General features: G+C 36.6%; 1 protein-coding gene across 12 annotated transcripts; it reads right to left on the bottom strand.

The window, feature by feature from the left end:
- LOC103704201 (aromatic aminotransferase ISS1) lies at positions 1–11,581 on the bottom strand. Of its 12 annotated transcripts, none has more exons than XM_089926478.1 (12): positions 11,126–11,574; positions 10,993–11,037; positions 10,752–10,917; positions 10,570–10,660; positions 10,355–10,402; positions 9,587–9,715; positions 5,104–5,163; positions 3,743–3,899; positions 2,756–2,868; positions 2,608–2,666; positions 1,390–1,498; positions 1–751 (listed from the first exon to the last, which is right to left on the bottom strand). In XM_089926478.1, the coding sequence occupies exons 4-12, from the start codon at positions 10,630–10,632 to the stop codon at positions 299–301; spliced, it is 1,191 nt and encodes a 396-aa protein (XP_089782604.1). In that variant the 5' UTR covers positions 10,633–10,660; positions 10,752–10,917; positions 10,993–11,037; positions 11,126–11,574; the 3' UTR covers positions 1–298. The 12 variants fall into 12 exon arrangements, with proteins under 12 accessions (XP_089782604.1, XP_089782602.1, XP_038986421.3 ...); XM_089926476.1 differs by having other exon boundaries at positions 10,570–10,669; positions 10,752–10,896; positions 11,126–11,236; XM_039130493.3 differs by lacking the exon at positions 10,993–11,037 and having other exon boundaries at positions 10,570–10,648; positions 10,752–10,896; positions 11,126–11,581.
- Between the last annotated feature and the right edge of the window lie 462 nt (positions 11,582–12,043).

The following is a 12,043-nucleotide window of genomic DNA, read 5'->3' as shown; positions in this document are numbered from 1 at the left end:
TACATGGAACAACACATCTCTGCTGACTATATTTTTGCTATTTTTTAGGTGCATTGTTATTACTTTGACAGAGATCAAAACATTCATCCGCCTTGGTAGGCAAAATATAAAATGATACAAGCTTGTACGATGAAACATGGGCAAACTATGATGTATATGATTTTTGGACGATATCCATTCTCTCCTCCAATGAGAAGTTGATCAGATAGCTCGAAACCAGTGAACTGAATTATTCTGAAAAATACCAGCTGTAAATCTAAATTTGAAATGCATCGATGATTAGAAACTTTAGCAGTTGCTACCGTACCATCCCATCCCTCACCAACTCTTCTAATCCTCTTCTCAGTCTCTCAGCAGCAACCTCACAGTCAGCCTCATTCAACCCCCCAAAAGATATCCGGATGTTCCCAGGCCCACCACTGGAGCTTCCAGGAATCACCACCACCCCATGCCTGTTCACCAGCCACCTGACAACCTCATAATCATCAGAAAATTTATCCGGAAGCTTCACCCAGAGGTAGATGGCCCCCTCCCCACCCTTAACAGCATCTTTCCCTAGTGGAGCCAAAGCCTTCACAAGCACCTCCCTGTTCTTCACGAGCTTCTGCACCCGTTCTCTAATCCATTCGGGTCCTACTTCCAAGGAATGGCGAGCCAAATGCTGCCCTATGATGGAAGCACAAATCGGTATATTGTCTTGGACTTTGAGGAGTTGTGCTCCAAAACCCTCCACCTCAGTTGGGTATGCTATCTGCAATTGTTAGCACATGTGAGAATCATATACAGATTGGAAATTCCAATAGCTAATATCAATCTGATATCTATATCCAGATATAAATACACAAATGGCACAGGTCAACAATATAAAGTACGTATCCAATATAGCATACTGACCTAAATTTAAGGTGGACTGAAGAACCAACAACGTTCTCACTCTTAAACTGGCTTCCACAAATTGTAGTACAACTTGGCATGTTATAACAGATAGATGCTTTCACTATTCATTTCATGAAAAAATATGCACCAATGGGGGACCCAGATAAGAAGAGGCAGACTCAATCATAGTTGCAACTAGTGTTTCGCTATATATGAAACAGTATTAAGGAACAAAAAAAAAGCATGGTATTTCAAATTTTAAAGAGAACTCTTTTTATCTGGTCCAAGTAAATCGCCAAAAGTATCGGGATTAAATTAGGGAAGTATGCAGACTACCATGAAAAACATGGGCTCTCCATCCAAATTCAAATGCACCTAAAAAGTAATGCTCATCTAACATGACATGGAGACTTTACCAGAAATTACGCAAATGAGTGCTGGAAACTTTAAAAACTTGATTGCATAATCCGATAACAATTTAAACAACAAAAGAATCAACTAAAAATGACTTACATATCCCACACGCCATCCCATCATTCCATATGCCTTAGAAAAGGAGAAGAGGTTAACTATGTGGTTACCCTCTATACATGAATGCTTCAATCCATCATACATAAAATACCTGCAAATGAAATATTGAAAATAACTAAGAGAGAGAAGAAAGGAGCAATCAGCGATATTGGACCGTGACAGATATTCTTTAAAATATTAAACAAAAATCAGTTGATACTTGATATTGATGGCCATTCTCGGAGACGGTATTTATCCCTCTGGATACCAAACCGTTTTTATATAGAAGAAAGCCAACATAAAGCAAGGCTTTTGTTTCCAAAGGAAAATTGGTACTTCTGAAGTGATGTTTCCATATCTCGATTGCTTCTAATTAGTTTGTTCTCATCCTCAGTGAAGATTCAATTGGAGATATAATGTCAGCAGAGCTTTTCATAATGGAAAAAAATCAGAGTCTTATTCCTCTGTTGAAGGATTTTGGCCAATAGTGCTGCATGTTCCATCTTTTTAAAGCATACTAATTTCTGAAATTTGTTTCAATTAATTGTACCTGTGGAATACGGAAAACACTTTCGATCTCTATGATTTATCCTAAAACAGCAAATGGCTATTGCCGGAAGAATTAATCATCCAATATCTAAAATTTTTCTTTCCTTTTTTCGAAAGCTTCAACATCATGAAACCATATTGATGCCCTGACTCAACATGGTAACTGCTTCGTCCATCCAAACCATGGTGCAAACGTACCAGATTCCTACTCCTTAAACATTGTGAAAGCATGGGTTACCAGAAAACACAATAACAGCAACATAATTTTCTTGGTGTCAGGATAGCATCTACTATCATGAGCAATGGCCAAGAAAATAAAAGGTATAGCTCACAGTCCTAAATTTCACCTAAAGTAATGCCCAACATGCACCATTTAGCCAACATAATATAATGTTGGCTGCTGCACTGTTGACATGGTACCATACCATCTTATCCAAACTAAATATTCGTACAAGCATAATTTGTTATTTATATGTTGAGAAATCTTTTTTTTCAATATTTACTAGTATGTGCCAGTTGCAATGCATATAGCAATAGTTCTGTCCAATTTTTCATGGTACTTTGCTGGAATGGAGCAATAGATATAAGGCATGTCTTTTTGTACAACAAAATACAGTATTAACTAGATGTGATCATGTATCATCAAAACTGAAATAGAGGTTATAAACTTACTCATAGGTATTATCTACAACAAGCCATGCACCAGCACTTTTACAAAGATCTGAAATTCTCTGCAAAGAGCAAAAAATATTAGTACATAGGTGGATGCATTGTTGAATGTGTGTGTGTGTGAGAGAGAGAGAGAGAGAGAGAGAGAGACCTTCAGTAGCGGCTCTGGAATATACACCCCAGATGGATTTCCTGGATTTACAACAGTAACAAGCTTGGGTATTTGTTTGTTGCCCTCTCCTGATAGAGTCTTCTCTAACCAGTCTGCATTAAATAGATATTAGTAAAAATACAGGATTACTGAGTAGAGACAGGCTAAACCAGAGAGCAACCTCTGCCATCACCACTTCAAAATGTAGTCAAAATATCGATATAAAGGAATTTATTTTTGATATAAAACACTGAATTTTATCCATTAAATCTTTTGATAGGTAAATTCTACTTTTACCCAAAAAAAGAAAAGCAAATAACAAACAATCAATCGTGAGAATGGAAGCAACTGTACCTAACCTTAAAATCCCTACATACTCTCCCAAATACAGATTTGTATATATGTACCTTAACAGAAGTCAAATACTTTCAGCAGATACTTTCAATATTGCAGAAAACTCTAACAGGTTTTTCCTAATGTCTTCTCCTTAAAAAATTAAGGGCCCCATGACCAACAAAATATAAACTCAAAACTGGAAAAAAAAAAAAGGGCAAAAAGAGGGGATAAGTTGCCGTCAGACAAATAAGTGCTACCAGATGGGAAATCATTTTAAAATTAAAAACATATGACAATGAGATGGATTCTAAAAAAGAAATCTGAAACTTCTAATGGTAGAGGCAAAACAAAAAATTTAGAACAAAGCTATAGGTGTGAAAATTCATGTCACTTTCAGCTATATGTCAGATGATCACTAAAGAAAAGCCCAGATCAAGTTGAGATCCCTATCAAAGAGAAGCAATTCTAATTACAAACAACATTTTTTAAAAAGAAAAAGCTGCTATGCATGTGACCAGAGGCGTACAGTCTCCCAAATGGAGCCTCACAAATGCCACATGAAGTTTGCATATAATAGTACATATCATGCATAGACCATTTGGATTAGTGAGCAATCAACATTTGTATTAGAGATAAAACCAGACATCTTACCTACTTCTGGTTGAAGAGTCTTGGGATTGGAAGGACCAACCAGTATGTTAGTGATGCCCGTCATCTGGAAGGACATGTATGCATTGAAGTAATATGGTGCAAACATAACAACCGAGTCCCCAGGATCACATAGGGTAAGCACAATATTTACAAATGCCTGTGAAGAACATAACAATAGTTAAGATTTAAGCACCAGGAGTACCAAAATAATTGGATGTATTGAACAAAAGGACAATATTTATTAAAAAAAATATCTTGCAATTGCCCTCAAGGATATTCAAATTGATTAAAAGTACATCCAAGACCATATTATAAACTAAATTAATTTTTCAAAAGAACAGGAGCTACTTTGACTAATCCCAAGCATAGCATATTACATGGGGAAAATTTGCTACAATTTACAATTTAAAATGAAAAAAAGGTTGAATCATTAAAGTTTCGGAAGAAGAATTAGGATCCGTTTTCAAAGTTTTGCTGGTAGTTTATGCATCAAAGAAGAAATTATACACTTAATTTAAATGCAATAGTACTCAGTAATTTTCCTGCTTCAAATGAAATGGGGCAGAAAGCAAGAAAAGCCATACTCAAATTATCCTAGGTCGGAACAAGTTAGTTGATAGGATCCCTTTTTTTACATCCCCATGCCGTCACATGGGAGGGACATGGGGGCACAAAACACAAAGGAAAGAGAGGGATGGGGTTTTTCTCGCTTTTGGCATAGCAGGCCTCCTAGTGGGTGGCCCACACAACGGGCTATTTACTCAGTGGTAGAGCACGCCCTTGATAAAATTGAAAGTCAGATACAATAATGCCAACTTTCATATGTGGAAGATTGGTGACCAATATCAAATTCTAACTATTAGAAAAAGGTCTAAGATTCCATTTGATCATTCAAGTCTGTTTCAGAATTTGGCTATCATATTGTTTACAGATAAGGAAAATTTATATTTTCAGTAATTTCATTCATCGAATAGAGGCCTCTGCAAGCAGATGCAGTTTTCCTAATTGAAGCCTCAATAGACTTGAAAATAGGTTTAAGCTCAAGCATACTGACTAGGACTTGTATTCCAAACTTATACATCTCGCACTTGAGTATTGCTGCATGTGGACCAACAATGGCTTCTAATTGTACTACAAAAGATTAACAGAATGAAACCAACACTTCTAATCCAGGAAAGTGAGAGCGGTTAAAGTGGCAGGAATCAAATTTAGGTCCAGTACAGAATGAAAACAACACTTCTAATCCGAAACAGAGAGAATAGAGACATCAAAAAAAAAGATCATGACTATTTTCTTATGGTCAGTAAGTTACTTCTGAAAACTGCACTTGCAAAAAATAATATGTCACAAATTTTAATCACCTGATTTGCACCAGCTGTGACCATAACTGAAGACTTGTTCAATTTATTCTCCCGACGCAACTGCAATGCAAATACAAATGATCACTGATGTTTTCAAAAAAGGGGAGGCATGTTTATAAATTCATATCTGACCAGTTATATAAGAAATATAAAAGAAAGAAAATAATATCATGAGACAAATATTAGCACCACATTTGAGATCTTCATATGGAGCCATGTTGTGAAAAAGTTCCGAAAGAATCATAGATTGCCAATAAGATTGAAATAAGATACAACAGGTAAATTACACCATACACTAATAAATGGCATCAATTTCTAGTAAAAGTGACATGGCTCAAGAAGGCTCCTCCTGCAAATAACTTTTATTTACTCATCAAATAAGGATCTTTAGGAGAAATATATCAGGCAATAAGCTGAATAATCTGCTATAGCTCCTTTAGTTTAAAGTTTATACTAAATTAATAGCAGTCACCCTATTACTATTATACCTTCAATCTCTTCCCAGTTGCGCTGGAAGTAATTAAACCTAGAGCTCATTGAGTTTTTGCTTTCTCTTTTTCCTTAGAAAAAAAAAAGAGTAAACACCCAATACAATCTACCTCTTATTCTTATATGAAATTACTATAATTCTTTTGCATGTGCCATTAAAAGAAAGACCCTTAGCAGTGGGAATTTACATTTAGGGCGGGACACCTGCCCCCCGATCTCCTTGGAAACTTGTTCTTGCACCTGATTTCTAAGCTTTTTATCACTCACTTCTATGTACTTGCACATGCTTCCGGTAACTAAGGGAAGACAAGATACTAAAAACAACAACATACCACTGAAAAATGAATCATTCCACTAGTGTTTAAATTGATCGTAGTGGACTTAGGAAATTTGAATAAGATGAATAGCCAAAAAAGAAAAAAGCAAAAAATTAATTGCCTCAAGAGCAAATGATCTATTTTCTCACTAAAAAAAAAAAACTGACTGTCTAATTCCTTTTCTCAATTATTGCCTTTGATTGACTCAAGTGCTTCTCATAGTTGTCACATAGCCTAGTGTCACGGGCTTGCTATTCCTCAAGCAACCATGCGGCACTTAAAAGCTTTGCTTCCCCACAATTGTCTCAAAGTCGACCTACCAATCTAGCATCACAAGCTAGAATTCTTAGGAAGAGAGCAAGAGCACACCAGAGAGAGTTTAAGAGAATGGAGAGTAGTATTCCACTAAAGAACTCTTACATGCTTTTTGTTTCGTAGTTTGGAAAAATGAGGCTCTACCCTGCACAATGAATGGTCAGGATTATGAGCAAGTGTCACAAATCTAACATGTAGAATCATTCTAGATACCTCCTAGAACTTTCTCACCCTTTCCATGAAAAGCCTAGAAACATTCTAGAAAAAATCTGGTTTTCTAGCCTAATGCACTAGCTTCTGAAGAATTCCATAAACCTTCAGAACTTAAGCTCTTTAGGATCCCTTTCATTTACTCAGCAGAGGAAAAATGCTTACCAAGTGTTTGATGAAATGACCGGTCTGTGACATTAGGTGATCCTAGACGACAAGCCCTCCTATAGCATAGCCAATAGCCTAAGTAATTAGGCGACTTCCCAGGCAATAAAATTTCTACAAAATTTATATAACAATTAATATCTTCATTCATTTCCATTATTGATTAAAACTGGCATCACTCTTCATAAATTGTCTATATGATGTGATCCAAAGATATACCAGTAAAATTAATGCATGAATGACTTAAACATAATACATTCAAATCTATCACATATGATCTAAATTTATAAAATAAAAGCATATAACACCATTGTTGTCTTAGCTCAAATGTCTCTGTTGGATGTAGATGTTGGCTAGGATCCTACAGGCAACCGTACAAGATCAACAAGCAATAAATATAAACTAAACATGCAAATATAATCAATTTAAACAATATAAATGAGATGCTTACAAATAATTAAAAGTAAGAACAACACAACATGGAAAAAAATAATATAAGGAATAGAAGCTCTATTATACAGCCACTATTGAGCAAAAGAGAGAGGGTGTGTGTGGGATGAAGGAGAAAGAGAGGAGATACGGGGATGGATAGTGGTCAGTGGGGTCAACAGCCAGATATAGGGTATGGAGATGGAGAAGTCGGACTGCCAAAGAGTGGAGAGAGGGAGAAGCAAAGTTATCCCAATAAGGCATGCGGTTCTCGAGGGGACAAAGAAGCCTTATTGCCAAGAAAGGAGGAGAGTGGAGAACCAACGGCCATGGATCAAGTCTCACAGGTCGCCATCGATCATAGGTGCTTGAGGTAGGAAGCTGATATGGAAGCTCATCGATCCCTTTTTCTTTCCCCATCTCTCTTTTTTTCTTATATTGGTTTGATCCAACCCAACTCCACGGACCATTGGGCGTTGGGTCCGATTCGAGCATCAACTGGATCTAGTTAGGTGACCATCCGATCGAATTGGTCCATTTAGGCGATCCCCGATAGCCCAAATGAGCATCCCAAACATGGGACAAGCACTTGTGGCAACCGTCCAACCAAAGACTCACCTAGGCCAGATAGATTTTGTCAGGTTCCTAGGCGCAGGTGCTCGTAACAACTATGGTGCTTCTAGCTATTAGCTAGCAGGAAGCAAGATTAGATGATCATGGTAAACTTCAGACGTTACAATAGAACTACCCTAGCTTCTCAGCAACCTAAATATTTCTCCCCTGTTACATAAACATCATCTATGAAATAATCTTTGACAAGCATATATGATGAAGCCGCAATTCACAGCTTAGCAATATCAACCAAGCAGCCCTTCTAAACCCCCACTCAAAGACTTGTTAAGAATACACAACTTATCCTAACCAAATTTGAATATTAAGTGACCGCCCCCTGTTCTAAGGATCAGAATTCTTCCAAAAAGTTGTTCCGACATGTGTGTGTGTGTGTGTGCATCCTTCTATAAACTGACGGACGCATGTAGGTGTCGCAGTTTTTGACCCACATGCCTAATATGTAATTATGCTTTAAGAGACACTAGGACACTTGTACATTTAGAAATATTGACTATAAACAAATGCACATATTTCTATATGTAGATATTCATCATTTATGCTGCTGTACAGAGATTTTGGAATTTGATGTGTCCTACAACCATGTCCATGCCATCAAGTGACATGAGTCCAACATCGCCCGTATATGCATTCTTCACCATAATTTGATAGACATTCCCATACCAAATCTCCATACGTGATGCTAGAATTTCTTAAATGTTATGTGAAGATGTGAAAGGAACCCACCCTAATCACCCAAGTTGCGTTGCTATGACATTGTCAATGATATAGAATTAACCATCCACCAACCTATGAGGTCTCTTTGGAGAGGCAAATCTCCTCTCCACTTCCAATATGACATCCAATAAGCTCTTCCTAGTTTCCCCAAACAACTACCTAATGAGAGCTCTTCTCAAGTTCTATTCATCTAGAAAACATACTTTCCATTTTTCTGAGAATAATATGCTTATTCTTTTTTTTTTATCTGTCATTATTCCAAGAGTTATCATAATACAGCACAGAAGTACCTAGCTGAAATAATTTCATATCAAGAACTTTTGAAAATAAACATTCATATTTAATGAATCCAAAAGCAAAAGCAAAACCAAATCAGTACAAGGTACATATATATTTTATAAATGCCTATGCTGAAATTACAGTAGTTTCTAACTTCATAGCGTTCAAAAAGATCAACTGTCTATGAAAGAAAGAATATCAAATGAACCTTATTAGAATCTACTTGTCAACTCAACAAAGAATTGCATGTATGCATAGTGAATGAGATCAACAAGGAGAACACAATTGGAAGAAGAAGCTCGCTTTTTCAATCAGACAAACTTATCCTGTTAGAATTTGAGGTTTTACTTACCAATGCATGGCTAAGCACATAATACAGAAAGCAAAATAATTTTAGCTGACACGTTTTCATGTAAAGTAGACAGCCCCAACTAGTTTGAGGTTTCTTACTTGAGTTGAGATTTTCATGTATAGAATACACGGTACAGATTTGTTTATGACTGTATAACCTAAACACGAACTAGAAGATCGGTCTTAAAAGTAACAAAAGCATCGCCTGTCACATCAAAATGAGATATTTATGATGTAAGAAAGAAACTGGCCTATCCAAATAGTGGCATCATCCTCATCGTAAACAAAATGCTTTCAAGGCAATTCGCAAAATAAAGCACTTAAACTTACCGAAGTCATCTAGATCCTAGAACTAGCTAGAAACCATATCACGCAGATAACAGTATGATAATTGCATTCTCCAGAAACTTGAAATTTAGGATTCAACAGCCAACAATTTCTATTGTCTTCCAAAATTAAGTCCATTAAGACATGACATAATAATAAGCATAAAACGTAAATATAGTTAAGCTATCAAAAAGTCTAATTCTTGAGTTTGCAGGGAACAGTGGGTTCTTGAGTTGTAGGGAACATTGACATACCTTCTCAATTAAAGCATGCCTTAGTTCAGGAAGACCTTCGTCAGCACCATAACGACTGGTTGAAGGTTCCCATACAATGTCTTTTACCCTGTCTAGAGCCTGTGCAGGTGGTTGCCAATAAACAACTCCCTGCACCAAATTGAGTTGAAGGATGAAATGATGTCCAGCATTGACTATACAAGATCCAAAAGAAGGTATCACAGAAGAAGATTTCTTGTTGTGTCTCTCGTAATCTTATTTCAGGAAACATGATCCTTTGGTGATTAAAAAAGCAAGCATTTCCATCCCAGATGGAGCCACACAAGAAATTGACAGCAAACTGCAATCTAAAGGGTTCCACAATTACATGGGCACAGCAGAAAATGTTACTTATGAATTTCTATAATTCTATTTTAAGCAAATATCTCCACCAATTATACCTCATACAGCATACATACTGCAATAATTGGAAAAAGAAACAAACAATGTTATAAGCATCAAGATCATTTCCAGCCTGGCTAAACTATCATAGAGTTTATCTTTGGTCAAGCTTTTTCTGACACTTGTTCCTCTTTAACTTGCTACAATAATGATCCAAATCCAATACTCACCCTTCAAAATCATCAGAAAACTAAGAGAACTAAAGATTGAAACTACAATTATGAGCCAGCATGCTTCCATTTCCAAAACAGCACAAATGGGCAGACAACAGGTATATATAGGAAAAGAAAACAAAACACAGATGATCAGCTAAGCATAAAGAAAGAAAGAAGCATCAAGTAATCAGACCTGCGCAAGCGATATCGGATCTTTAGCCTTCCGGATCAATTCTTGTATCTGAATACGGAAAAAAAGAGATTTTTACCAATATAACCATTAAAGAGCAAGTAAACCCGACTCAAGAAACTGCAACGTTGAGAAAAACCCAAATGTTTTTTCATCTTACGAGAAGAAAAAGTCGGAGGACATGTGAACTTGCGGAAAAGAGAAATCATACAACTTACGTGAACCATGACAGGGGTATCGGTCTCCAGCGCCCTCCTTGCGAGCTTGGCGTAACTCCCCATCCCGCCGCCTGCTCTCCTGCAACACTGGCTGCTTCTACTATAAGATGGGCAGAATGCGAGGTCAAAACCAAAAGAAAAGGAGATGGAGAAAGAACCTGGAAACCAAAGCGGTCATCTACCTTAAAAAACGGGGAAAATAATTGGAGATGGCGGCCAGTCCACCTACCAACTCCAGCCTATCGTACCAACCACGGAATATGGAATACCAGCCGCCTCAACAAACCCCACGTATTTTTCTTCCTTTTCCTCGCATAAAAATAGACGCTAGAATCCAAAAAAAAAAGTCTTCTTGGAACAAAAACAGCAGATAGGAAACCCAGAAAAATTATGAAATTTAATAATAAATCCTAAATTACTTACAAGTACCCTCTCTCTCTCTCTCTCTCTCTCTCTCTCTCTCTCTCTCTGTAATAAACCAAGCATTAATTTTAAAAAAAATCTCGTCGTCGGCGAAGTGAAGAGAAGAGAGGGAAGGCGCATGTATTCTACTTACTTTACCAGATTCCTCCGCTCGCTTTCGCTGTATTATCGACTTAAATATGTAAAGAGATGTTCTATTATATAATCAAAAACAACGAATCCTCGTAGATCCGGCAACGGAGCGGGGAAATCGCCAGAAAGATTCTCTTGGACGAAGAGGTGATAAAAAATGGGGTTCGAATCTTCGCAGGAAAAAGAATTCAAAAAAGAAAGGAAGACGCTCCGAGTTCTTGATTTTTTCTCTCTCTTCTTTTCGGCGATCGGATGTCTAAAAGAGGCTTTTTCTTAAGATGGAGGCTTGTTAGGTCCTTTCTCTCAAATCGCTCGCTAACGGACAAAAAAAGCTAGAGCACCGCGGGTTTCTTTGCGACCGGCAGTTCGCCTGGAGCGCCGTCGGACAGGTTTGTCTGCGACCGGCGACGTGGAGGTCCCTGAGGTCGTCACCTGAAATAGCAGCGGCCCAACTTTTGCCGGCGTTCGACAATATAGATATATATAGAGAAGAAGCATTACTAATTTAAAATTAATGATGGGTTAAATCGTTAAATATATATTCTAATATATATTAAAATAAATAATTTTAATAACATGATACTATACTTTACTATAATTTAATAATCGAATTTTAATAAATTTAAATTTAATTATATCTTAAAATTTGTATATCATATTCTATAATGTAGATTTTTGATTTATATACCGACCATGTATTTTACTATACTATGCAATTCAACTGGAGACATAAGTTCAAAACTACAAAAATGTATAAATTTTGATTTATAGATTTTTATAGTATAGATTATGTTCTATAATTGGATTTTTAATTTAGATTATCTATTGTTAATGTTAAAATCTTTAGCTTAATTCTCAAGAAATTAACATAAAATATACAGTTCAATTCTCTGAGTAAACAAATATCTACATTTATCAA

This window comes from Phoenix dactylifera, chromosome 12 (genome assembly GCF_051530095.1).
Source record: "Phoenix dactylifera cultivar Ajwa chromosome 12, Ajwa_hap1_PhDact_Kaust_v1.1, whole genome shotgun sequence".
Classification (NCBI taxonomy): Eukaryota; Viridiplantae; Streptophyta; class Magnoliopsida; order Arecales; family Arecaceae; genus Phoenix; species Phoenix dactylifera.
Note: the sequence above shows the minus strand (reverse complement) of the source record. Positions and strands in the feature narration are given on the sequence as shown.